At 37.4% G+C, this 23,060-nt stretch overlaps 1 protein-coding gene across 1 annotated transcript; it reads left to right on the top strand.

Moving 5' to 3' along the window:
* Window positions 1–4,301: 4,301 nt before the first annotated feature.
* Window positions 4,302–22,642, top strand: LOC105482749 (ribosome production factor 1 homolog). The gene is made up of 9 exons (XM_011743043.2): window positions 4,302–4,555; window positions 5,999–6,055; window positions 8,291–8,371; window positions 14,627–14,722; window positions 15,305–15,458; window positions 20,381–20,463; window positions 20,883–21,064; window positions 21,245–21,371; window positions 22,389–22,642. Exons 1-9 carry the CDS (start codon window positions 4,328–4,330, stop codon window positions 22,428–22,430), a joined length of 1,050 nt encoding a protein of 349 aa, XP_011741345.2. The 5' UTR covers window positions 4,302–4,327; the 3' UTR covers window positions 22,431–22,642.
* Window positions 22,643–23,060: the final 418 nt, after the last annotated feature.

Raw genomic sequence — 23,060 nt, 5'->3', positions numbered from 1 at the left:
CTGGCACCCTTGTTGAAGATTAATTGACTCTAGGGTTTCTTTCCGGGCTCTCTGTTCTGTTCTGACAGTCTGTGTGTCTATGTTAAAGGAGAGCTGACATTATGAAAATCTAATTGACACTATGAATCCCTGTAATAACATTTCAACATACTTCCTGGGTCAGTAAACCCTAGGAAACAAACCTTGTTAGTCATTAAGATAACTTAAAAGAATACAATAAACAAAAGAAGAACTCTCAGAACTTATTAGGATAAGTACTTTAAATGCCAACAACAACTCTTGGGTACTAGTGAAGCATCCACAGATGAGAGATTAGTTCTATAATAGTTCTGTTATTCCCACCAGTAGAGTGTAGGGCATAATTCAAGTCAGGAAGCTTTAATTTAATTTATGTTTGTCAAAGGGCTATACCACATTGTAAACAAAAAATTTGCCAACCCCCAAACTGGTTATTCCTTATTCTGATGCAATGGATTCATATTTTGCGCCTTTGGAATGGTTTCTGTGATGTAAAGAGGTTAAGTCATATTGTAAAATAATAGGTCAAATTTTCTGAAAAGAATCTTGGTTTGGATCACTGAACTCACCTGGTGCCTAACAGTTGTATTCCAGCATGCCCCAAATGTCAGAATCAAAACAAATAGGCAAAAAATACTTATTAAGTATTAAAAATAAGTGCTTTATTTTAAAATAACATATACTCTATTGAAAGTGGGCCTGGAAAATAATGGGCAATGAAAGAATTGGTGAGAGAAAGCAAATGGCTGAAATGAACCTTGTAAAGCACTCTACAGTGACCTCTATTGTTGTGTTTCATCTTCTAAAATTGTACACTACTTAATGGCAAACATGATATCTTTTTCTTCCACACTAGTTAGAACAGTCTCTGACATCAATAAATGGTAAAAAAAAAAAAAAAAAAAAGGAATGTATCTGGTTATCTGGTTCTTTAATATACATTATCTTTACTCCTCTCTATACTTCCTATGTGGCAGTATAATTAGCCCCAGTTTACAGATAAATTGAGACTCACAGACATTTTATGATTTAACTGAGATTTTATAGCATCTAAGTGATTGAGTCAAGATCTGAACACAACCCACTCCATTTACAGAGCAGCATTTAATACATATTTGTTTAATTAATCAATATTTTTGTGACTTAAGAATAAGGACTTATTCTGATTATAGAAATCCTTTCATTCAACTCATACAATTGTTATTATAAATACGGCATGAAGAAAAAAAGGAAGTCTAAGTTAAGGAGTTAATGATCTCATTTGTATGGTGCTTCTAAATAAATTTAACACTGTTATCTAAATCTATTTTGGAATTATTTTGTGTTCTTATGAGAAAAGGAAATATTGTATGTAGGGAGATAAATGTTATGGTTAGAAGAGACTTTCAAAATATATTTTCAGTCTGTGTTGCCAGGATAGAGATTTACTTATCCCCTCCTTCTTCTTCTCCCCTTCCTCTTGCTCTTTTCTTTCTTTATTTTTAAGACAGGGTCCTTCTGTCACCCAGGCTGGAGTGCAGTGATGCAATCACAGCTCACTGCAATCTTGAACTCCTGGGTTTAAGCTATTCTCCCACCTTGGCCCATCAAAGTGTTGGGATTACAGGCATGAACCACAGCCCCAGGCCACCTCTTCCTTTTTGACTGGATTACCTCCCTTTAAATAAACTGTATATGAAATTTTATGGTTTTGGTTTTTCTCTTTTTTCTTTCTTTCTTTTTTTTTTTTTTTTTTTTTTTTTTGAGATGGAGTCTCACTCTGTCACCCAGGCTGGAGTGCAATGGCACCATCTCAACTCACTGCAACCTCCACCTTCCAGGTTCAAGCGATTCTTCTGTCTCAGCCTCCTGAGTAGTTGGGATTACAGGCGCCCACCACCACACCCAGCTAATTTTTGTATTTTTAGTAGAGATGGGTTTTCACCATGTTGGCCAGGCCGGTCTTGAACTCCTGGCCTGAAGTGATCCACCCACCTCAGCCTCCCAAAGTGCTGGGATTACAGGCGTGAGCCACCGTGTCCAGTGAAATTTTATGATTTACTGCAGCCAAATCTACATGTCAGTGATTTTAAAACTCAACACTATTTTTTTTTGTATTATATAACTTAAATCCAATTTTGGATCTAAACATAATGATTTTAAGTTTTTTAACAACAATTTTCAACTTGTGGTCTAATAGCAGGTTTGGATGGGGCTTGTGTTCTGGAAGACACAGTTTTGATGCTTTTAATAACCTGCTATTGTTAAATAGAATTTGAATGGGTGAAAAATGAAATACAGACAAAAACCTATTGGATTCTCAAAACACTAAATATAGATACTGGTACATAAAATTTGAAATTAAGGCAGATTCTGGAAAACTGACTCTTAGGAGTAAATTGAAAGGGATTTTTTTGTTGCTATTTGGAAAGCATTTCATAAAATTGAAATGAAGAATACAGCAAATTTAACCACTAGGAAAACACTTTCTTCACTTGCCTTCCATGACATTCTACTCTTTTGATTTTCTCTTCTCCTTCTCCTTTGCTGGGTCCTCCTTTTCTTTCCATCTCTTCATGCAGAACTCCTCCAGGGTTCAGTCCTTGATCTTCTTTTTTCAGTTTTCTATCTACACTCATTCTAATGGTTTGAAATACTATCTATGTGCCAGTGACTCCCAAATTTTGATCTTCAACCCACACCTCTCTCTCCTGCTGCAGAATCATAAATTCCAACTAACTAGTTGACAACACCAATCAGATCACTAAAAGGTGTCTCAAACTTAACGCTGAGAACTGAAATCTTGATCTTACCTCTCAGATTTGTTCCACCTGAACTTTCCCTCATTTCACCTGATGGTAACTCCACCCTTTGAATCACTCAAGTCAAAAGTCTTGGAGTCACCTTTGACTCTTTCATGTCCTCCATTCAGTTCCATCAGTAAGTTTACCATACAGCAAAATAACTTCTCAACCACCTACACAAGACTTACCCTGGTTCAGGCCACTATCATTTCTTCCCTTCTTCCACACACCCCACCCCTGCATAGGCTCTTCTCAAAAGAAGATTCTGAATGACGCTTTTACTTTACTTTTACTTATTTTTTTGAGAGGCTCTCGCCCTCTCACCCAGGTTGGAGTGCAGTGGCACCAACACGGCTCGTTGCAACCTAGCCTTCCAGGTTCAATGGCTCCTACTGCCTCAGCCTCCTGAGTAGCCGGGACCACAGATGTACACCATGCCCAAATATATATATATTTGGGGTCTCACAGTGTTGCCCAAGCTGGTCTTGAACTCCTGGGCTCAAGCAATCCTCCTGCCTTGGCCTCCCAAAGTGCTAAAATTACAGGCATGGGCCACTGCAACAGCCTGATTCTTTTAAAATGTTAAGATCATACCATTCTTTACTTCAAAATCCTATAAGAGATCTGCATCTCATATAAAATAAAAGCCAAAGTCCTTAGAAAACTACACCACCTGTCCAATCTCAACCCTTCTTGCCTTTCCTGGCTTGCTACTGACTAGCAGCATTGGAGCTGGCTGTTTGCTTTGCCAGGACAGCTTTTCTCCTTGATAACCAGCTTTTCTCAGATTAACAGCTCTTCCCTCAGATAACTAGTTTATCCCATTACTTCCTTCAAATTTTGGCTCAATATAACATTTTCAACAAAGCCTACTCTGAGAATCCTATTTAAAATTGCAACGTACTTTGGAAGTCCAGGGAGGACCGATCACCTGAAATCAAGAGTACAAGACCAGCCTGGCCAACATGGTGAAACTTCATCTCTGCAAAAACACAAAAATTTGCTGGGCGTGGTGGCACATGTCTGTAGTCCCAGCTACTCAGGAGGAGTTGGCAGTGATCGGAGATCGTGGCCACTGCACTCCAGCCTGGGCGTCAAAGCAAGGCTCCATCGCAAAAAGATGAATGTCTCTTCATCTTCTTTTATCCTGTTCTTTTTTTTTTTTCCATACCACGTCTTACTCTGTAGCTCACCATAATTTATTTCTGTGCTCATTTTAGGTTTCCCTCACGTAAAACGTAAACTAATCCGGGCATGGTGTTTGTTGTTATCGTTCCATTATTTTGAGGGCTGGGCACACTGATGTGCAAGGAGTGCCCAAACTCATCATCTCACTCTTTATACAGCTGGGCAAACTGCCTAAAGTTTCCTCAAGCCTCAGCTTTACTATTTTCTTAAATGGCTAAAACTCACAAAAGCCGTCTACAGTTTTAAATACTTTGCGACCCCGGAAGTAAAAGGTTAAGGAACGGGTTCACAGGAGAACGCTGTTTCCGTTTCCGTACGGAAGCAAAGGAGCCGACACCATGGCGAAAGCCGGGGAAAAGAGCAGCAGCAGCTGGAAGAAAAGTCTGAAACGGAAAGCCGCTGTCGAAGAAATTCAGGAGGCTGCAGGCGCTGGGGATGGGGCGACGGAAAGCGGGGTCCAACCCCCGAAAGCGGCTGCTTTTCCGCCAGGCTTTAGCATTTCGGAGATTAAAAACAAACAGCGGCGACACTTAATGTTCACGCGGTGGAAACAACAGCAGCGGAAGGTACGCGAGGGGCGGGAGCTGCCGGGCGCTTGCGCGATGTTCCTGACGCTTAGGGCGGTCGCGGGGCTCACAGATGTGTATGTCTGCTGGTCTCAAAGTGTACTCTGTGGCTCGGGAGGAAGGGTGGTGCCGCGGCCCACGTGTTCTGTTTCCTCGCAGTGGTTTGGAGACTCTCGGTTCAGCCTTTTGCCTGAGCATCAGGGTGGAAGATTTTCTTGATAGGCTGTTTCCTAGGATGCTGGATTCACAAGGAAAGCTGGAAGGCCTCTTGGCTTAGTAGTGAAAACTACGCCCTCCTGGCCCAGAACGCAAAAGTCTCAGCCCTTTGGCCCTTCTAGGCAGCGTTGGTTAATTTGCAGAATCTGAAATGGAGGCAATACGTAATAAAATCCAAAATATTGCTTCTCTGATTCCTGCAGCAGCTCTTTACCGAAATTAGTACTGTAAAGTTTCTGGTAATTGTATTTGTTCTTTAAGCCTTATCTTTATACGTTTCTGGTAGGTAAACAAACTGAAACGTAAAGGGGTTTAAACGGTTTGCCAAGGTCGCAGTGCCCATTTCTGGTTAAATTGCAGTTGGAAGAAAACGTTTGCTTATTCTTGCACATCATGGAAGTTCACACAATATTCTTATTACGTGTCTGCCTCCTCTTACCGGCCCTTCTGAGGCCCGGGACTGGTTCTTACTCATGTTCAGTGTCAAGGTGCTGTTTGAGTACATACAAGGGGCATTTAACTCATTCTGGTATGCACGTATTGGGGAGGGATGTCCTAGAAGATTTACTGGAGCTATGATTTCTAATCTGAAACCTGGTGGATTGAGGATCAGTAGGTGCTGGAAAAAAAAAAAATATTTTTTATTTTGTCAACCCTTCTATCTAGAAATCTCCAGGAGAATATATAGATTGACAGTACAAATACAGATAATCTTAATCCACTTTGCAAGCTCTCACTAAATTTTAAAAGTATATTTTGATGATAAAATATGTAAATAATTGGTGATGGTTTTATGAAAAACAACCTGAAAACTCATCTCCCATTCCTATTTTTAGTGCTTTTCAAGAGAAGCAAGCAGCATAACCGTGGTCGTCTTTAGGATGCAACCAGTTAGGCAAAACACAACGGAGACCACATTTTGTACTTTAATTAATTTGAGACTTTATGGAAAAAGATTAAGCTAGTCAAATTTTAAATATTCAAACTTGCCAGTTTAGATTTTTTTAAAAGAATCAAGGTCTTTGTTAAAGAAATCTTATTAATTGGCCAGCTCATTTGGCTTACAGTAATTTAGGTAGAAAAATCCATGGCCAGATGCTTATTTCAATAGATTACAAAGATCGCCCAGTTCGAGTATCCATAGCATTAGTAATTTGTAGTTTGAGTATGTGTTTGTGATATAACTGGTGGTTTCTCAATATTGTTCTCTTTTTTTTCACCCTTTAGGAAAAGTTGGCAGCTAAGAAAAAACTTAAAAAAGAAAGAGAGGCTCTTGGTGATAAGGTAAATAAAATTCTTAGCTGTTTGTTTTCTGTCTTATATTAGGGGATCCTTCCTGATATTTAAGTTGAATTACTTTCTTTTAAAATTTATTATTACATATTTCATATGTATGAAGAAATACAAAAGTAATATAATAAACCTCTTTGTATCATTTACCCAGCTTAAGAAATAATGCATTAGCAAAGAATATTGGAAGCCCCTTGTCGTCTTCTTCATAATGGCTTTTCCCTCCATAGATAACCACTCGTGAAATTTTTGATTATTTTTTCCATGCATTTCTTTTACCTTTACTATGTATGTTTGTGTACCTATACAGTAACACAGTGGTGGTGTTTTGCATGTAACTTTGTGTTTGAGAGGTCAACACAACCTGGGGAAGCTCCTCACGTTAGGCCTGGAGCTTGGCTCTTGTGATGTGAAGCAAAGGTTTTTGGTTAGGCAAGGCTGGGGAAAGGCAGGACAGAGCCTCTTCTGGAGTAGGGTGATAAGGATGTGTTAAGCTTTAGAGCTGGTACAGAGGATATGAACCTGTGAAAAGTGAGGATGGGGAGTGGGAGGAGGGTGAGGATTATGGCAAAGAAAAGAATGGATAATGCATCAAGAAAGAATTTGGCTATATTTGTGGTACCATAAGAAGTGAAATCTTTATTGAAAAAAATTTTAGACTACTAAATACTCATACATTATTGCATAGCTAAGTTATTTTTATTTTCAGTGTATTTATAATTACTCTAGGTTATGATTTATTTTTGCAAAATTTTGAAAACATTCATGTTTCCCCTCCCATTTCTTAAGATATCAAGTAAGTTACCAAATAAGGGTGTTTGAGGAAGAGAAAAAAATGTAAAGACTGTATACAAACTAAACACTCTACCATTTCATGCATTCTTTGAATAGTATTAGGTTAAACCATAGAAAATTGTCAATAGTAGACTGTTTTGACCTGTAGTATCCTAGTATGTCAAGCATGTTAGTCTCTTTTTAACTCTTTAGTAATCAGTCTGTTACAGCAAATTAATGTTATGATCACCATTTGAAAATACCACCATTCTTGCTTTTTGAGATAAAAGATGACTTCTTAAAACTGCTTCCTTTAAAAAAATTATTAAAATGTAATATTTGTTTCATAGAGTAATAAATGCTAAATAGTTTCAGTTTATGTTTTCTTCATAGCTCTGCTAGTGTATGTATATTTTGAATTAGTTTTAATGTACTCTTACAATTCTGTGCTCTACTTTATAACAGTTCATTTACACCATTTCTTGGTCTAAGCTGAGTATGCATGATTGCTGATCCTAACAGTATTCCATAATGTTGACGTACTATAGTATGTTTAGTCATTACCTTGATGTTGAACATTTGCCCTGTTTGCTGTTTATTTTCATTATAAATAGGGATACTACATATTTCTTTGTATAAATTTTTCCCCCATTTACATTCCTGAACATAAATACCCCAAAATAAAATTACTAGGTCAACGGATAACAACTAGACTTTTATTAAATATTTCTGAGTAGCTTCCCGAAAGTATTGGAACAGTCATGTACAGATGTCATTTGTTATTTTTCTCCCTTTTTTTTTTTGTTTGAGGTGGAGTCTTGCGCTGTCGCCCAGGCTGGAGTGCTGGAGTGCAGTGGCATGATCTCGGCTCACTGCAAGCTCCGCCTCCCGGGTTCACACCATTCTCCTGCCTCAGCCTCCCGAGTAGCTGGGACTACAGGGGCCCACCCCTACGCCCGGCTAATTTTTTGTATTTTTTAGTAGAGACGGGGTTTCACCGTGTTAGCCAGGATGGTCTCGATCTCCTGACCTCGTGATCCGCCCGCCTCGGCCTCCCAGAAGTGCTGGGATTACAGGCATGAGCCACCACGCCCGGCCTATTTTTTTCTTTTATTTTTCTCCTGTTTGAGAAAAATATGTTTTCCCCTAATAGATAATTATCTCGATCCCTATTTCTTCTCCTTGTTATTTCTGCACAGTTTTAAGCCGTTTCATTCAGTGTTGGCCATTCTTCTAGTATGTGTGTGTCTCTGCCCAGATTGTTTAAAAAAAAAAAAAAAAAAAAAAAAGCCTCTTATTCAATATTGTTATTAGGATTGATGTAACAATAGAAGTGAATTGATCTGAGGAACAGATTGAGTTTGGGATTATTTGTAGCTTTCTGTTGTTTTTCCCCAACCGTAATATAATTAATGTAAAATCCTTCTAAAATGTAATCCTTTCTCTTTTACTTAGGCTCCACCAAAGCCTGTACCCAAGACCATTGACAACCAGCGAGTGTATGATGAAACCACGGTAGACCCTAATGATGAAGAGGTAATGTTAGAAGTCTTAAATTAGTTTGAATGATCACACATAATTGATAAATTATATATTTTTATGTTGATATTTAAAGTGCTGGCTGGCGAAGTTATGTAATGGACTGGTTCAGCTAAAATGCTGGCATATTATCTTATTATTTGGTGTAGATTATCTCATAATTGATTTCCCAATAATGCTATAGACAAATTAAGTAAATATTTACTTTCTAGTAATCTATTTTATGTCTAGGTAAACTTTTACATTTGTCATATAATCCCTGACTAGTATTTTGGATGGGTTTTTTTGTTTTTGTTTTTTATTTTGTTGAGACAGAGTCTTGCTCTGTCACCCACGCTGGAGTGCAGTGGTGTGATCTCGGCTCACTGCACCCTCTGCCTTAACCTCCTGAGTAGATGGGATTACAGGCACCTGCCACCACGCCTGGCTAATTTTTGTATTTTTAGTACAGATGGGGTTTCACCATGTTGGTCAGGCTGGTCTCGAATTCCTGACCACAGGTGATCCGCCCATCTTGACCTCCAAAAGTGCTGGGATTACAGGCGTGAGCCACCGCGCCTGGCGTGGTAGTTTTAAAAGAATTCCTCGTACTATAGACTTCTGCAGTATTTATTAGACATTTTGATACCTAAGAATAACATTTGATGCTATTTTTTGTATTCTCATAAATCTTAGTTTCGAGATAACCTTTAACTTTGCACATTCTCCTTAGATAGTTTGCAACAGTGCAGTAAAAGAAGCAAGATTTTAAAACTGTATTTTTTAAAGTTTCGTAAAGGAAACTTGGTTTGGAATGTCTGTTTGCTTTGCAATAGTGCTGCTATCAACATTCTTTCACATATCTCCTGGTATAGTCATTCACTGATTTCTGTCCTTCTTTCAGCAAATGTTTATGGATTCACCTGCACTGTATTGGGATCCGTTTTAGGGATTTGAGATCCATCAGTACACAGAATACTCACACACACACACAACTTCTACCCACCCAGAGCTTACATTCTAGGAAGGGAGACAAACAGTCAACATAATGAAATAAATAAATTAGACATATGTTAGCCAGTGATAGGTTACTAAAGGAAAACAGGATAAAGAAGATTCAGGACTACTGGAGTAGAGAGGGTTTGCAATTTTATGTAAGTAAGGTGTTTGTGTGTGTATGCATTTTAATTTATTTTGACATTTCATACTTCATAGAAAAGTAGGAATTTGTACATACCCTTCACCCAGACTTCCTAAATATTCCCTCTTAAATGAGAGTAAGTGGCAGACATGGTGCCTCTTTATTCCTGTGTATCTCATTTTGTTTATTAGCACACTTAGCAAAATCAGACAGTTAACACTGGTATACATTATTATCTGTTCTGTAGATCTTACTCAGATGTCACTAGCTGTTCCAATAATGTCCTTTCTAGCAAAAGAAAAGTCCCAGGTCATACGTTCCATTGTAATTACCTTTAATTTCCTTAAATTTAGAACAGTTTCTCAGTCGTTTGCTTTTTTGTGACATTGAGATTTTTTGAATAGTATAGACCAGATAATCTGTAGAATGTACCTTAATGTGAGTTCGCCTGGGGTTTCCTCTGATTATATTCAGTTTATGTACTTTTGACAGAAATACAGGTGGAGTGTCCCTTGCCTGAAATGCTTGGGACCAGAAGTGTTTTTTTATTTTTTTTTCTCCGAGATGGAGATTTCCTCTGTTACCCAGGCTGAAGTGCAGTGGCACGATCTCAGCTCACTGCAACCTCTGTCTCCCAGGTTCAAGCAATTCTCCTGCCTCAGCCTCCCAAATAGCAAGGATTACAGGCACCCAGCTAATTTTTGTATTTTTAGTAGAGACAGGGTTTCACCATATTGGCCAGGCTGGTCTCAAACTCCTAACCTCGTGATCCACCCACCTCAGCCTCCCAAAGTGCTGGGATTACAGGCATGAGCCACCACACCCGGCCGGACCAGAAGTCTTTTTGGATTTCAGATTTTGGAATATTTGTGATAGATAGTGAGGTATCTTGATGATTGGACCCAAGTCTGAACAGAGCATTTATTTATGTTTTGTATACATCTTATGCACATAGCCTAAAGGTAACTTTTTTTATTTTTGGTGATGGAGTCTTGCTCTGTTGCCCAGGCTGGAGTGCAGTGGTGCAGTCTCTGCCCACTGCAACCTCTGCCTCCCTAGTTCAAGCAATTCTGCCTCCGGAAAAGCTGGGACTATAGGCTCACGCCACCATGCCCAGCTAATTTTTTGTATTTTAGTAGAGATAGGGTTTCACCATGTTGCCCAGGCTGGTCTTGAACTCCTGAGCTCAGGCGATCCTCCCACCTTGGCCTCCCAAAGTGTTAGGATTACAGGCATGAGCCACCCCGTCCGGCCTAAAGGTAACTTTTATACAATATTTTTAATGATTCTGTGCATGAAACAAACTTTTGACTGTGACCCCATCACATGAGGTCAGGTGTGGAATTCCCCACTTGTGGTGCCATGTTGGTGCTTTATCAAAAAGTTTTGAATTTTGGAATATTTCAGGTTTTGGGTTTTTTAATTAGGGAGGCTCGACCTCTGCCATGAACGTTACGTTAAGTCCTTTTTCAGTACTTCTTATCAAGAGTCACTTGATGATTTTCTCCTACTGATTGTTTACCTTGATCACTTGGTTAAAGTGGTGCCTGCCAGGTTTCTTCACTCTGAATTTAATGTTTTTCCCTTTGTATGATAATTAATAAGTATTTGGGGAGGAGATACTTGAATGTTACTCCTCAACTTACACTCATTGTAGATCATTTTTTCCAGTTTGATAAGTGAGAAATTGTATATCACTATAGTTTTAATTTGCAGTTCTCATTTTGAATGAGGTTGAACATCTTTTCATATTTTTTCCCATTTGATCAATTGATTGTGTCTCTTGCCCATTTTTCTACTGTGTAATGATTTTTTATACAGGATAGTCAGGGTGGGCTTTATTGAGAAATTGACCTTTTAGCAAAGACTTGAAGGGTGTGAGGAAATTTAGCCATCCTTGGGCAAAAGGAACCCCAGAGAGAACACCCAGTGCACAAGCTCCAAGGCAGGAGTGTATCGAATATGCTTTTTAAGAATAACAAGAAGGCCATTGTGGCTGAAATTAAGCAAACAAAGGGAGAGGATTGTAGAAGAGGTCCTAGGAAAGTATGATAAAGAGGAAAGACCAGATCAGTGACTTTGTTGGCCAGTATGAGGACTTTGGTTTTATACTTAGTGAAATGAGGAGCCATTGGATGGGTTGAATAGAAGAATGATGTGATCAGACTTAATTTTTAAAAGTAGTTAGCTGCTTTACTGAGAATATAACTGGAGAGGTATGTAGAATAATTAGGAAGCTACTAAACAAATCCAGGAAAGAAATGATGGGCTTTCATCATGACCTGGGCCAGGGTAGTTACGATGAAAGGGGTGAGAATTGATCTGATTCTAAATATTTTTTCCCCTGGGTATATTTTGAAATCAGAGCTGCTTCAATTTCCTGACAAATTGGATGTGGAATTTCAGAGAAATCGAGGATTTAAAGATGGTATTAAGGGTTTAGACTGAGCAAATTAGAAGGATGAAATGGTCATTGACTAGATGTGGAAGACTGAGTGAAGGAGATATAAGGGGAAATCAAGAGTTCAGGACTCTTAAGAGTTTTTAGAAGAGATGTCAAGCAGGTAGTTGGGATATGAGCTTGGAATTCAGGGAAGAGGTCTTGACTGGAAATAAATTTGGGGATAACAGGCATATAGAGGGTATGTATACATAAAGGTTTCCCTAGAATATTTACCTACAGTAGGATAATTTTGAGTCATGAGAATGTGTAAATGTTTAACTTTACATGATTATACCAAAATATTTTTCAAAGCAGTGGTTGTACCATTTTATACTTTTGTGGTACAAGAGTAGTAGTGTTCCTGCTCATCCACATTCTAACCAACTCCTGGTATGTTCAGACTAATGATAAAAGGCTGTCTCATTGAGGTTTGAATTTGTATTTCCTTGTTTTCTAATGTTGAGCGTCGTTTAATATAAGTTGTTTTCTTTAGAGATAAAACACGTCTTTTGCCCAGTTTTCTATCATGTAGTGTATTTTGATCATTTGTGGAACTTCTCTATATAATTTGGATACCAATCCTTCATACATATTAAAGGCATCTTCCAATTCATGGATTCTCTTTTTATTTTCTATGGTGTCTTTTGAGGACGAGGACCAGAAGTTCTTGATATAGTTGAATTTTTGAAATTTTTAGCATTTAAAGCTTTTTATGTCATATTTAAGAAACTGTTCTCTTTCCTGTAATCCTAAGTTACTTTTTCTTTCTTTCTAAAACAATTAAAGAGTTGTCTCTCATGTTTATTTACTTAATTGTTAAGAATTGTTTTCTGTTTGGTGTGAGAATGGAAACCAGTTACTTTCCTTCCTGTCTTTCACCCCAGCCTGTCCTTTTGTGCATATATATATATACACACACACATATATATATATATATATATATATATATATATATATATATATAGTTTATCCAGTACCATTTTTGGAGTAGTGCAGCCTTTCTGCACAATGAATTGTAATGCCAAGTTATATATCAAATATCTATATATGCTTGGTCTTTTTCTGGGCTATTTGCTTGGCCAGTTTGTCACTGCATCATTACTTTCTTAATTAGCTTCATAATAAGTCTTAATATCTGTAAGTGCAAGATGCTTCTTTCACTCCTGCCCGTAAATACCCTCTCTTCAGATATGTTTTGGCTTTTCCTAGGCCTTTGCTCCTCCATATAAATTATAAATGGTACAAAAATCAGATCAATTTGGGGATATATATATCCTCCAAATTGGGGATACATATGTATATATATAATATATATTTCTTAGGTCTTCTTTAAATAGTGAAACGTATTTCATGAACTTCATAGTTCTCTTCATGCAAGTTGACCCATAAATCTTCCTAGAGCTATTCCTGGGTATCTTACGGTTTTTGTTGGTGTAAACTGCATGTCTTTGAAAATTGTTTTGGTTGCCAATTTATAAAAATGCAGTGGATTTTTGAGTAGTGATCTTCTAACCAGTAGCCTACCTAAATTCATTTCTAATTTGTTGGGATATTGTTTTCATTTTTCTGTTTTAGATAATCATTTCTGCAAATGACAGTTTTCTTATTTTGACCTGTTTTTCTCCCACTTTTGTGCCTTCTAGAACTTCTAGCTTAATGTCAAATAAATAGAAAAATCAATAGTGCCATCTTTGCCACATTCCTGATTTTCAAAAGAATATTTCCAATGCATCATCATTAATATTTGTGTCACTAATGATAGATTATTAAGAGTTAAGGGTTAAGTAAATTTTATTCTTAGGCTATTTTTTGTCTTGTTTATCATGAATGAATGTAGAATGTTATTAGATGTTTTCTTTGCAAATATTGAGGTGATTATGTGGCTTTTCTCTTTTATTGCATTAAACATCATAACCAAATTGGGTTTATTCTTTGCTTAGAATTAATTTTATCTGTGTTCATGAGTGAGACTACAGTAATGTCCACTTTTCATTCCTCATATTATTTTATTTTGGCTTTTTCTTTTTTAAATCAGTTTTTACCAAGATATCTATTCTCTTAGTCTTTTCTAAGTACTTTCTTCTTGATCCTATTGAATCTTTGTTTTTTGATTCTTTTATATCTCCTTTTATCTTTATTACTTTTTTCTGCTTCCTTTGAGTTGATTCTGTATTTATTGATTTGCTCAATATGTATATTTTCTAATGTGAGCAGGTATAGCCATAAGACTCTTTCAGAGTCTTATACCAAGACCACTTGGGTATATTCCACAAATTTTAAAAGGTACTACTTTCATTATTGTTTAAACCTGAGTGTCTCTTAATGGAAGATTTGTCTTCTCTTAATTTCATTAGTTTTTTTGCTTGGGTTTTTTTTTTTTCCTGTGGTTATTATTTTCACCAACCAAGTTGATGACGGAAATGAAAGCAGTTCAAGAGTAAACATATCTCAGTTTCTGCCCTGAAGTGATTTCTGACAGTTTTATTCAGTTTTGTACTTGTATTTTACACAGGAGAAATCCACTCCATCCTCTTCCTGTGTCCATTAATGTCAGTCCTTCCTGGTCTGTCTTTAAATCCCCTATCAGCTAGGTACTCAGTGTTCAGCAGTCCTGCTGAAGCTACTTTTAGAATTCTGGCCCAGTAGAATATTTGTTTGATGTAAAATTATCCTTCTTCTCTGTTCTCAGGTTGCTTATGATGAATCTACAGATGAATTTGCTTCTTACTTCAACAAACAGACTTCTCCCAAGATTCTCATCACAACATCAGATAGACCTCATGGGGTAAACACATTGATTAATTTAGTTCTTGAATTCTTAATTTTCTTATTAGTTCTATTTAAAGTACTCTGTTCAGAAGAGTTAAACCTTTAGTTAACTGCCTTAAAGAATGCCTGTGAATAAGTAAATAAAACGTAGCAGTGGTGATATGATGTAGGTTTACTAAATTTGATTCTTCAGGATAGGATTTCTCAACCTCAGCATTGTTAACATTTTAGCTGGAGAATTCTTTGTTATCGTGAGCCATCCTGTTCATTATAGGATGTTTACCAGCTTCCCTGGCCTCTATGCATTAGGTGCCAGTAGCAACCACACACCACTACCACTACCACCAGTCATAACCCTCAAAAATGTCTCCAGATATTGCCAAATGTGTCCCCTGATGGAGCAGAATTGCCCCTAATTGAGAACCACTGCTTTAGGATGATCAGCCTTTGATAAAAGAGGCGACATTGTTCCAGTTTCATGCTTTCCTCAGTGTTGCTTTCTATTAATCATAATAATTGTTATTTCTTTCCTTATGTATCACATAAGATTTTTATTTTTTCAAAAAGTATTCAAAATTTTTGTTACTTTGTTTTGCAGAGAACAGTACGACTCTGTGAACAGCTCTCCACTGTTATACCAAACTCACATGTTTATTACAGAAGAGGACTGGCTCTGAAAAAAATTATTCCTCAGTGCATCGCAAGAGAGTTCACAGACCTGATTGTTATTAATGAAGATCGCAAAACCCCAAGTATCCTTTTTTTTTTTAAGGAGGTTTTCCTGTCCTCTCCCTCAACCCCCTTAAAAATATATTTAAAAGAATAAGGAAATATTGCCTATAACTTTCAGAAAATAATTTTTTATCAGAAAATTATATCTCTTTCCAAGAATCTATAAACTGATTTTTCCTTTGTATTCACCAAACATTTATCAGGCACATGCTATAGCCAAGAGATCATTTTAACCCTTAGTAAAAGATGCAGAGATAAAATGAGACAACCTTCAGGAAATTCATAGGTGGAGTAAATGGATATGTAAACTGACAAAATATAGTGTGGATGGTACAATTAAACAGAGAAATGCAGGGGAGAGTGGGGACCCTGTGATTGGTACAAAGTCTGCCCTGGGAGGAAGGACTTCCTGTAGAAAGAGATGCTGAAGCTGGATCTAGATGGACGAGGGTGAAGCAGGGGAATGAGGCAGAGAAAAGCGCTCAGTGCAGAGGGACAACCATTTGGAAAGAGAGGGAGGAAAGGGCTGACCTAGTTGGGGATCTGCATATGGTTTGTTATGGCTAGATTTTACGTTGCCAGAGGTGGTGTCGCAGGATTCAGTTTTTGAGGTAGAGACTTGGGCCCATGTTATGTGTTCCAGTCTAAACTTTTCTGTGAGTCTCAGATCTGAGATGAATGTGTCACCTGAACCCAAGGTATTTCTTCCTATTGAGATAAGAGACTTCATAAAGGATATGTAGGTTTGTTGTTATTGTTGCTATTGTTTTATTTACTTATTGAATGATGGCTGTGAGTTCAGTAGCTTTACAGATGACCAATTGAATGAGTCATCTTTATGATTTTTAATTTCATTAAAATTATAAAGAATTTACAAAAAAAAAAAAACAGGGACAAAACTTTCTGTGGTGCCAGAATAACATTTTATTTCTAATATCAGTGAACACTGTTGTTTTTAAATTAGTGGCTTAAAAGGCTGTTTTTTAAAAATCTAACTTTTATGATTTTGTTTTCAATATAACTTACTTTATCCACTTGTTCTAGTAGCTTTCCAGAAACTAAAATAAACTATAACAAGCTTCGTAATGTGTTTTGTTGGCCATATTATAATTTGGTTTATCAGATTAATGTATCAAATATCTGAAATCTCTTGAATACTTAACTACAGAAAAAATTTGTTTTTAAGGTAGTTGCTACCTCTTTTTCTTTTTTTAAACTGCCTCCACAAAGTGGTAAGGTCTGTTTTCCTCTTTTTATTTTTGGCAGTTAAAAAACAACTGTCATCACTTTGAGGCCGCTAGTAACCCTGCTAAGAAGCAGGCATTCATCAATTCAGTAAATGTTCTATCCTTATTTTATCCAGGGTGTTTTATATGGTCACACAAATTTCACCTATATCATCTATTGCCTTTAAAAAGTTTACATTTTCTGGCTGGGCGTGGTGGCTCACACCTGTAGTCCCAGCACTTTGGGAGGCCTAGGCCAGCAGATTGCTTGAGGTCAGGAGTTTGAGACCAGCCTGGCCAACATGGCAAAATCACGTCTCTACTAAAAATACGAAAATTAGCTGGGCGTGGTGGCACATGCCTGTAATCCCAGCTACTTGGGAGGCTGAGGCACTAGAATTACTTGAACCCGGGAGGCAAAGGTTGCCATGAGCCAAGATGGTGCCCACTGCACTCCAGCCTCGGTGACAGGACAAGACTGTCAAAAAAAAAAAAATAGTGGTGATTCCTGGAGACTTAGCATGGGTTCAGGAATAAAAATCACAACTCCTAATGATAACACATGGCGGAAAAGCTGAAAAAACAGGATTTAGCCTGTGGGAAAGTAGATTCTAGGAACATGTTATCTTTCTAAAGACACTGGAGGGGCTACTGTATGAAAGAGTAGTGCTGAATGGTGGAAGTAAAGGGATATACTTTTTTGACTTATTCTAAAATAGAACTTCATCAGCTGTCTAAACTGTAGAAACCTACTAGTGGCTTTGAGTCAGGGCAGCTGTTTTATCAAATACAGATTCCGTTATTTGCTACTTTTGTGATTTTAGTCAAGTTTCTTAGCCACTCAGTTTCCTCATTTTTTAAATGTAGGAAATAATAACTATCTTTAGAGTTCCCACAAGATCACATTAAATGTATTGTTTATAAAGCATAGTGTCTGGTAGTGCCATGTGGTAGTCATTTTAGTAAACGTGGTATAGTGAGAAGCATGTAAGCTTTATCTTTACAGACCTACATCCTGTATTCATTATTTCTAAATGGGGAACTACTGGCATTTGAGGTAGGGTAATTATTTGTGCTACACTCTTGGCAGCTTGTAAGATGGTTTGCATTCCTGGCCTTTGGATTCTAAATACCAGTAACACCTCAGTCATCCTGACAAACAAAATGCCTCTGTACATTTCCAAATGTGAGCAGCCGTCAGCCAAGGGCTTAAGCTAGGTGCAGACCCACCCTGGTTGAGATGTGCAGTTGCCTTGGTGTGATTTACTTAGGCTAATTTACTTGACCCTCTTCAGCCTCTTTTCCTCATTACTGAAATAGGCATGATGACTCCTGTTTTGCGTGATTTGTGTTAGGGATTAGCAGTAATGTAAATAAAGCCTCTTGCACAATGCAGGTACACAGGAAAATAAGTTATTTAGAAACTGGTAAGTTTGGATTTTGTACTTTGCTTTTGACACCACAATTTAGTGGGAATGTTCTAGAAAAGATTTAAGCCTTGATTTGGGGGTTGGAAGAAATGACTTTTATATCTCCTAGACCCCTTAATAAATACTTTTGGCTGTATTTCATGAAGTTTAACCTGTGGTGAACCTTTTAAAATGATAGAATTCAAACGTTTGCTGAAAAATCTGCCTGCAGTCCCAGCACTTCGGGAGGCTAAGGCAGGTGTATCGCTTGAGACCAGCCTGGGCAAGATGGCAAAACCCTGTCTCTACAAAAATTGGCTGGGCATGATGGCATGCCTGTAGTCCCATTTACTCGGGAGGTTGAGGTGGGAAGATTACTCCAGCCCGAGAGGTTGAGGCTGCAGTGACCCATGGTCGTGCCATTGCACTTCAGCCTGGACTGCAGAGTGAGACTGTCTCAAAAAAAAGAAAAAAATTCCCATCCCTACCTAAGTGTTAGCAGATTAGTTGGGAAGAAAGGTGTTTTCCTTACTGTAACTCAAATAAGTGATGAGTGCTGTGGTAGCAGTGAGAACTGAGAAGATTTAGATCTTAATTCTGACTGCATAAAAAGGTGACATTTGAAGTAGACCGTAATAGATGAGTAAAATGTTGCAGGTATTCAAATTAGCAGAAGCAAAAAATGCATGCTAGGATTAACATATATAGTACATAAGACTGCGAGTGCCTACCAGTTAGGAAACAGCTTGGTGTGGGCATAAATAGGTTGAAAAGGTAATTTGTGGCCACATTATGAATCTCATACCAATGTCTTCTTTCTGTAGATCAGTCTGTGATGAGAGTAGTATGAGATTAGCTACAGCTGTCAAGACTGTGAAGGTATCTAGTTTGTTTTTCACTTAGCACATGAGAAACTATGGTACAGATATAATGAAACAGCTAAGTCCCATAGCTGGTTACTTATAGAACCAAGGCCTAAGTCCAGACTTGATTTTACAATCTGCATTAGGAGATGTACTTGAGATGGTGAGGAAAAAGGTCAGACCAACCACAATACTACTTTAATAATCTAGGTGGAAAATCTCGAGGACCTCACTACGACAGTAAGGGTAAAGAGGATGCTAAGTGAGGAAATTCTGAAGGTAAAAGCAGTTAAGATTTAGTGGGAGAGGAGAAGTTGAAGATACCATAGCTTCTAATCTGGAGGAATGAGTGTTGATGCCATTGTAAAAAGATGGCAACATCTGCTTTGAAAGATACATATTATATGCAGATAGACTTGAAACCATCTGATTCTGGCCTGTTTAAGTTGTTGAATCAGATGAAATGTGTTTGAAAATTTCTTCTAAACTAGAAAAGCATAATACAAAGTGAAAGCCCTATCCATTGCCATTAATATGTCTGCTTGTAATGCCATTAAGCAATAGCCAAGAATTACTCATGAAAAGTAAAGGTGTTTCAAGTGAAGGTCAGGTTGTGCCACAAAAACTTGAAGAACATTATATAGGTAGCAACCTTAGTTTGCAGCACCCAGGACTTCTAGAGTCCTTGGGCTGCTAGTCCTGCTAGTTGTAGGTAGGTGATCTTACATTTCATTTGTAGTTTAGCGTGTCTACATTTCATTTGTAATGTAGTTGTAGGTAGGTGATCTTACATTTCATTTGTAGTTTAGCGTGTGAGGGCATAATTCTCAATTCTCAATTTATGGGAAATGACAATCAGTGAATGGCTATTAATTGGTTAGTTGATTATAATTTGTGGTACAGTAATCCTAAGTTAAGGGCTGATCTCTTGCAAAATACTAATAACCTTAATTTCATAGAGGAAAGTTTAGGAGTCTGGTCTCATGGGATGTTATTCAAAGTTGACAGCATATTCTGACCATACAAATGTGTAAAAGTGACATTTTGGGGTTATACATCTTCAGAACATGGAGGTAAAATACTGTATTTGCAGTGTTACATGATTGTAGAATCCCATCCTATTTTACTCCTAAGAGTAGTGGTCAGTTAAAGAGCTTTTTTTCACCTACTTTAGGGTACCTTAACATACCCTATTGAGGGTGATGATCAACTATTACATTGTAAAAGGAGAAAAAAAGGACTACCCTAGTCTATTTTCTTGGAAGATTTTGACTGATTTTGAGCTTTTGATATGGTAGGAAAATGTCACTTCAGAGGAATATGTACATCTGCCTGTTCACTTGGGTACAGATTTTAGGGACCTTTGGATGTAGAGGACTAGTTATTTAAACAATTAGGTTGAGATTACAGAGTTCAATGTGTTTCTCTTAACTTTTATGAACAGATGGACTTATTTTGAGTCACTTGCCAAATGGCCCAACTGCTCATTTCAAAATGAGCAGTGTTCGTCTTCGTAAAGAAATTAAGGTAAGTTTTATACATTCCTTGATTGGCATTGATCTCTCCACAGTATTTGATTAGTAGATGCTGTATCTTATAGCTCTGAATTTATTTTAATAATGGCATTTTTTCTCCTGATTACAGCAGTTTTTATCTATCAGTTTTCTTGGGAGACTGTGGTGAAGTTACAGCCAGCAGGCAATAGTCTTCATTACTATGAAGCACATTGATTTTCTAATAAGATTTTTTTTTTGTTGCATTCACTGCATATTAATTTTAGATATGTCTTATTTCATGGGTTTGGTAAGCCATCTGTGATAGTTTGTCACTAAAAAACGATAAATTCTGCAAATTTGTCATGTAAATTTTGATATTTGAAATTGCATTGGGAGGTATTGCCAATTAGCTTAGCTCATGGTGATACTTATTTCTCATTATTTTTCTAGAGAAGAGGCAAGGACCCCACAGAACACATACCTGAAATAATTCTGAATAATTTTACAACACGGCTGGGTCATTCAATTGGACGTATGTTTGCATCTCTCTTCCCTCATAATCCCCAATTTATTGGAAGGCAGGTTGCCACATTCCACAATCAACGGGATTATATATTCTTCAGATTTCACAGGTGAGGAAGGTAAACTTGTTGAACTTTGACTTCAATCATGAAATATATTTTCAACATGAACTAATTTTCCAATATATTGTAGCAAGTATCATACAAGATAAAATGATTTATCTTTTGAACCCTGTCATAATGTTAAACAATAGCTTATTCAGATTAATTTAACTCTTTTTGTCTTTGAAGATACATATTCAGGAGTGAAAAGAAAGTGGGAATTCAGGAACTTGGACCACGTTTTACCTTAAAATTAAGGTCTCTTCAGAAAGGAACCTTTGATTCTAAATATGGAGAGTATGAATGGGTCCATAAGGTATGTGCTTATTGTTTAAAAAAACTAAGTAATTTTTAAAGTATGGGATAAGAGGGTGGGGGAGAGAGCATCAGGAATAGCTAATGGATGCTGGGCTTAATACCTAGGTGATGAAAATGATCTGTGCAGCAAACCACTATGGCACATGTTTACCTGCACATCCTGCACATATACCCCTGAAAAAAAAAAAACTACAATAACTGTGGTTCATCTGAAGTATAAACATCAGTGGTTCTCAAAGTGGTACCAGCACCATTACCTACGAACCTGTTAGGAATGAAAATTCTTTGGCCTGCAGACCTACTGGATCAGCAACTTAGGGGGTGGGGCCCAGCAGCAATCTGCTTATAAGCCTGTGTTATATGTGACTCTATTACATGTTTCTTGAGAACTACTGAGTTTTCTTAGACGTTTAGAGATCATCATCTTAAATCATAAATGAAAACAATGAAAACTTTCAATGTTTTAAAACCATCCTTTTTTTTTTTTTTGAGATGGAGTCTCAGCTCTGTTGCCCAGGCTGGAGTGCAGGGGTGCCATCTCTGCTCACTGCAACCTCCGCCTCCTGGGTTCAAGCTATTCTCCTGCCTCAGCCTCCCAAGTAGCTGGCATTACAAGCGTGCACCACCACACTGGCTAATTTTTTGTATTTTTAGTAGAGACGGTTTCACTGTGTTAGCCAGGATGGTCTTGATCTCCTGATCCGCCCGCCTCAGCCTCCCAAAGTGCTGGGATTACAGGTGTAAGCCACCGCACCTGGCCTAAAACATCCTTTTCTATCTAGTATAAGCAGTACTTCACTTAGTAACATTTTATTTTAAAATCACACACACACACAAACTGCCAACATCTTTTATATTAGACTGAAGACTGACTATTCAGGGTCTCACACAAACCCAGTTTTTCAGTGCGTTACCTATAAACTTCTAGGGACGTTAACTTTTACTATTTTACCTGAATTGTTAATTATATTTTTGTTTTCTTTTCTTCTTCCACTCCCCTGCTTTCCACTTTCAGCCCCGGGAAATGGATACAAGTAGAAGAAAATTCCATTTATAAAAGTACTGAGAGAATAATATCGGATTTTGCTGAACAGGCCTATCTTGAAGTTGGGTAATTTATTTTTGACAGAATACTCTCTTCAAAATGGCATTTGTTGATTTCATAAGCCTCTCACGTTTGGACAAATTACCAAATGCCATGAATTGCCACTGTGTGTTTATGTAGAAAATACAAATAAAATTTATTTTGATGGCTTAGGTTTTCTTAAATTTAGTTATCTTGTTTTTGCGTAACTGTGAATAATTAAGTTGGAATCAAGATTCAGATTAACTTTCCTATTTGCATAGAACACATGAGAGGAATAAAATGGTTGGTAAATGTTGGCTAACCCTTGATTTTTACACCAGATGAATCTTGGATTCCCAGTGTCTGGCACAGTTTTAATAACTTAAATGGAGGCCAGGTTTCTGGATGTTTTAACATTCTCTTAAGCCTTCAGAAGGGTAAAAAATTTAAAGCAAAATGATATACTGGGGTTTAAAGCAAAGTTGCAAATTACTGAAGCTAATCTTTGCTTCCTGATTTTGAGGTTTTTGGTTTTTTGTGGCCAGGTTGAGGGGAGCTCTTTTTTACCTCATTACATGGTGCTATAGTACTCCATTCAGGCACTGAAACAAAGTTAACCCT

Source organism: Macaca nemestrina, chromosome 1, assembly GCF_043159975.1.
Source record: "Macaca nemestrina isolate mMacNem1 chromosome 1, mMacNem.hap1, whole genome shotgun sequence".
NCBI classification, from domain to species: domain Eukaryota; kingdom Metazoa; phylum Chordata; class Mammalia; order Primates; family Cercopithecidae; genus Macaca; species Macaca nemestrina.
The sequence above is the reverse complement of the archived record's forward strand: the minus strand, read 5'-3'. Positions and strand labels throughout refer to the sequence as shown.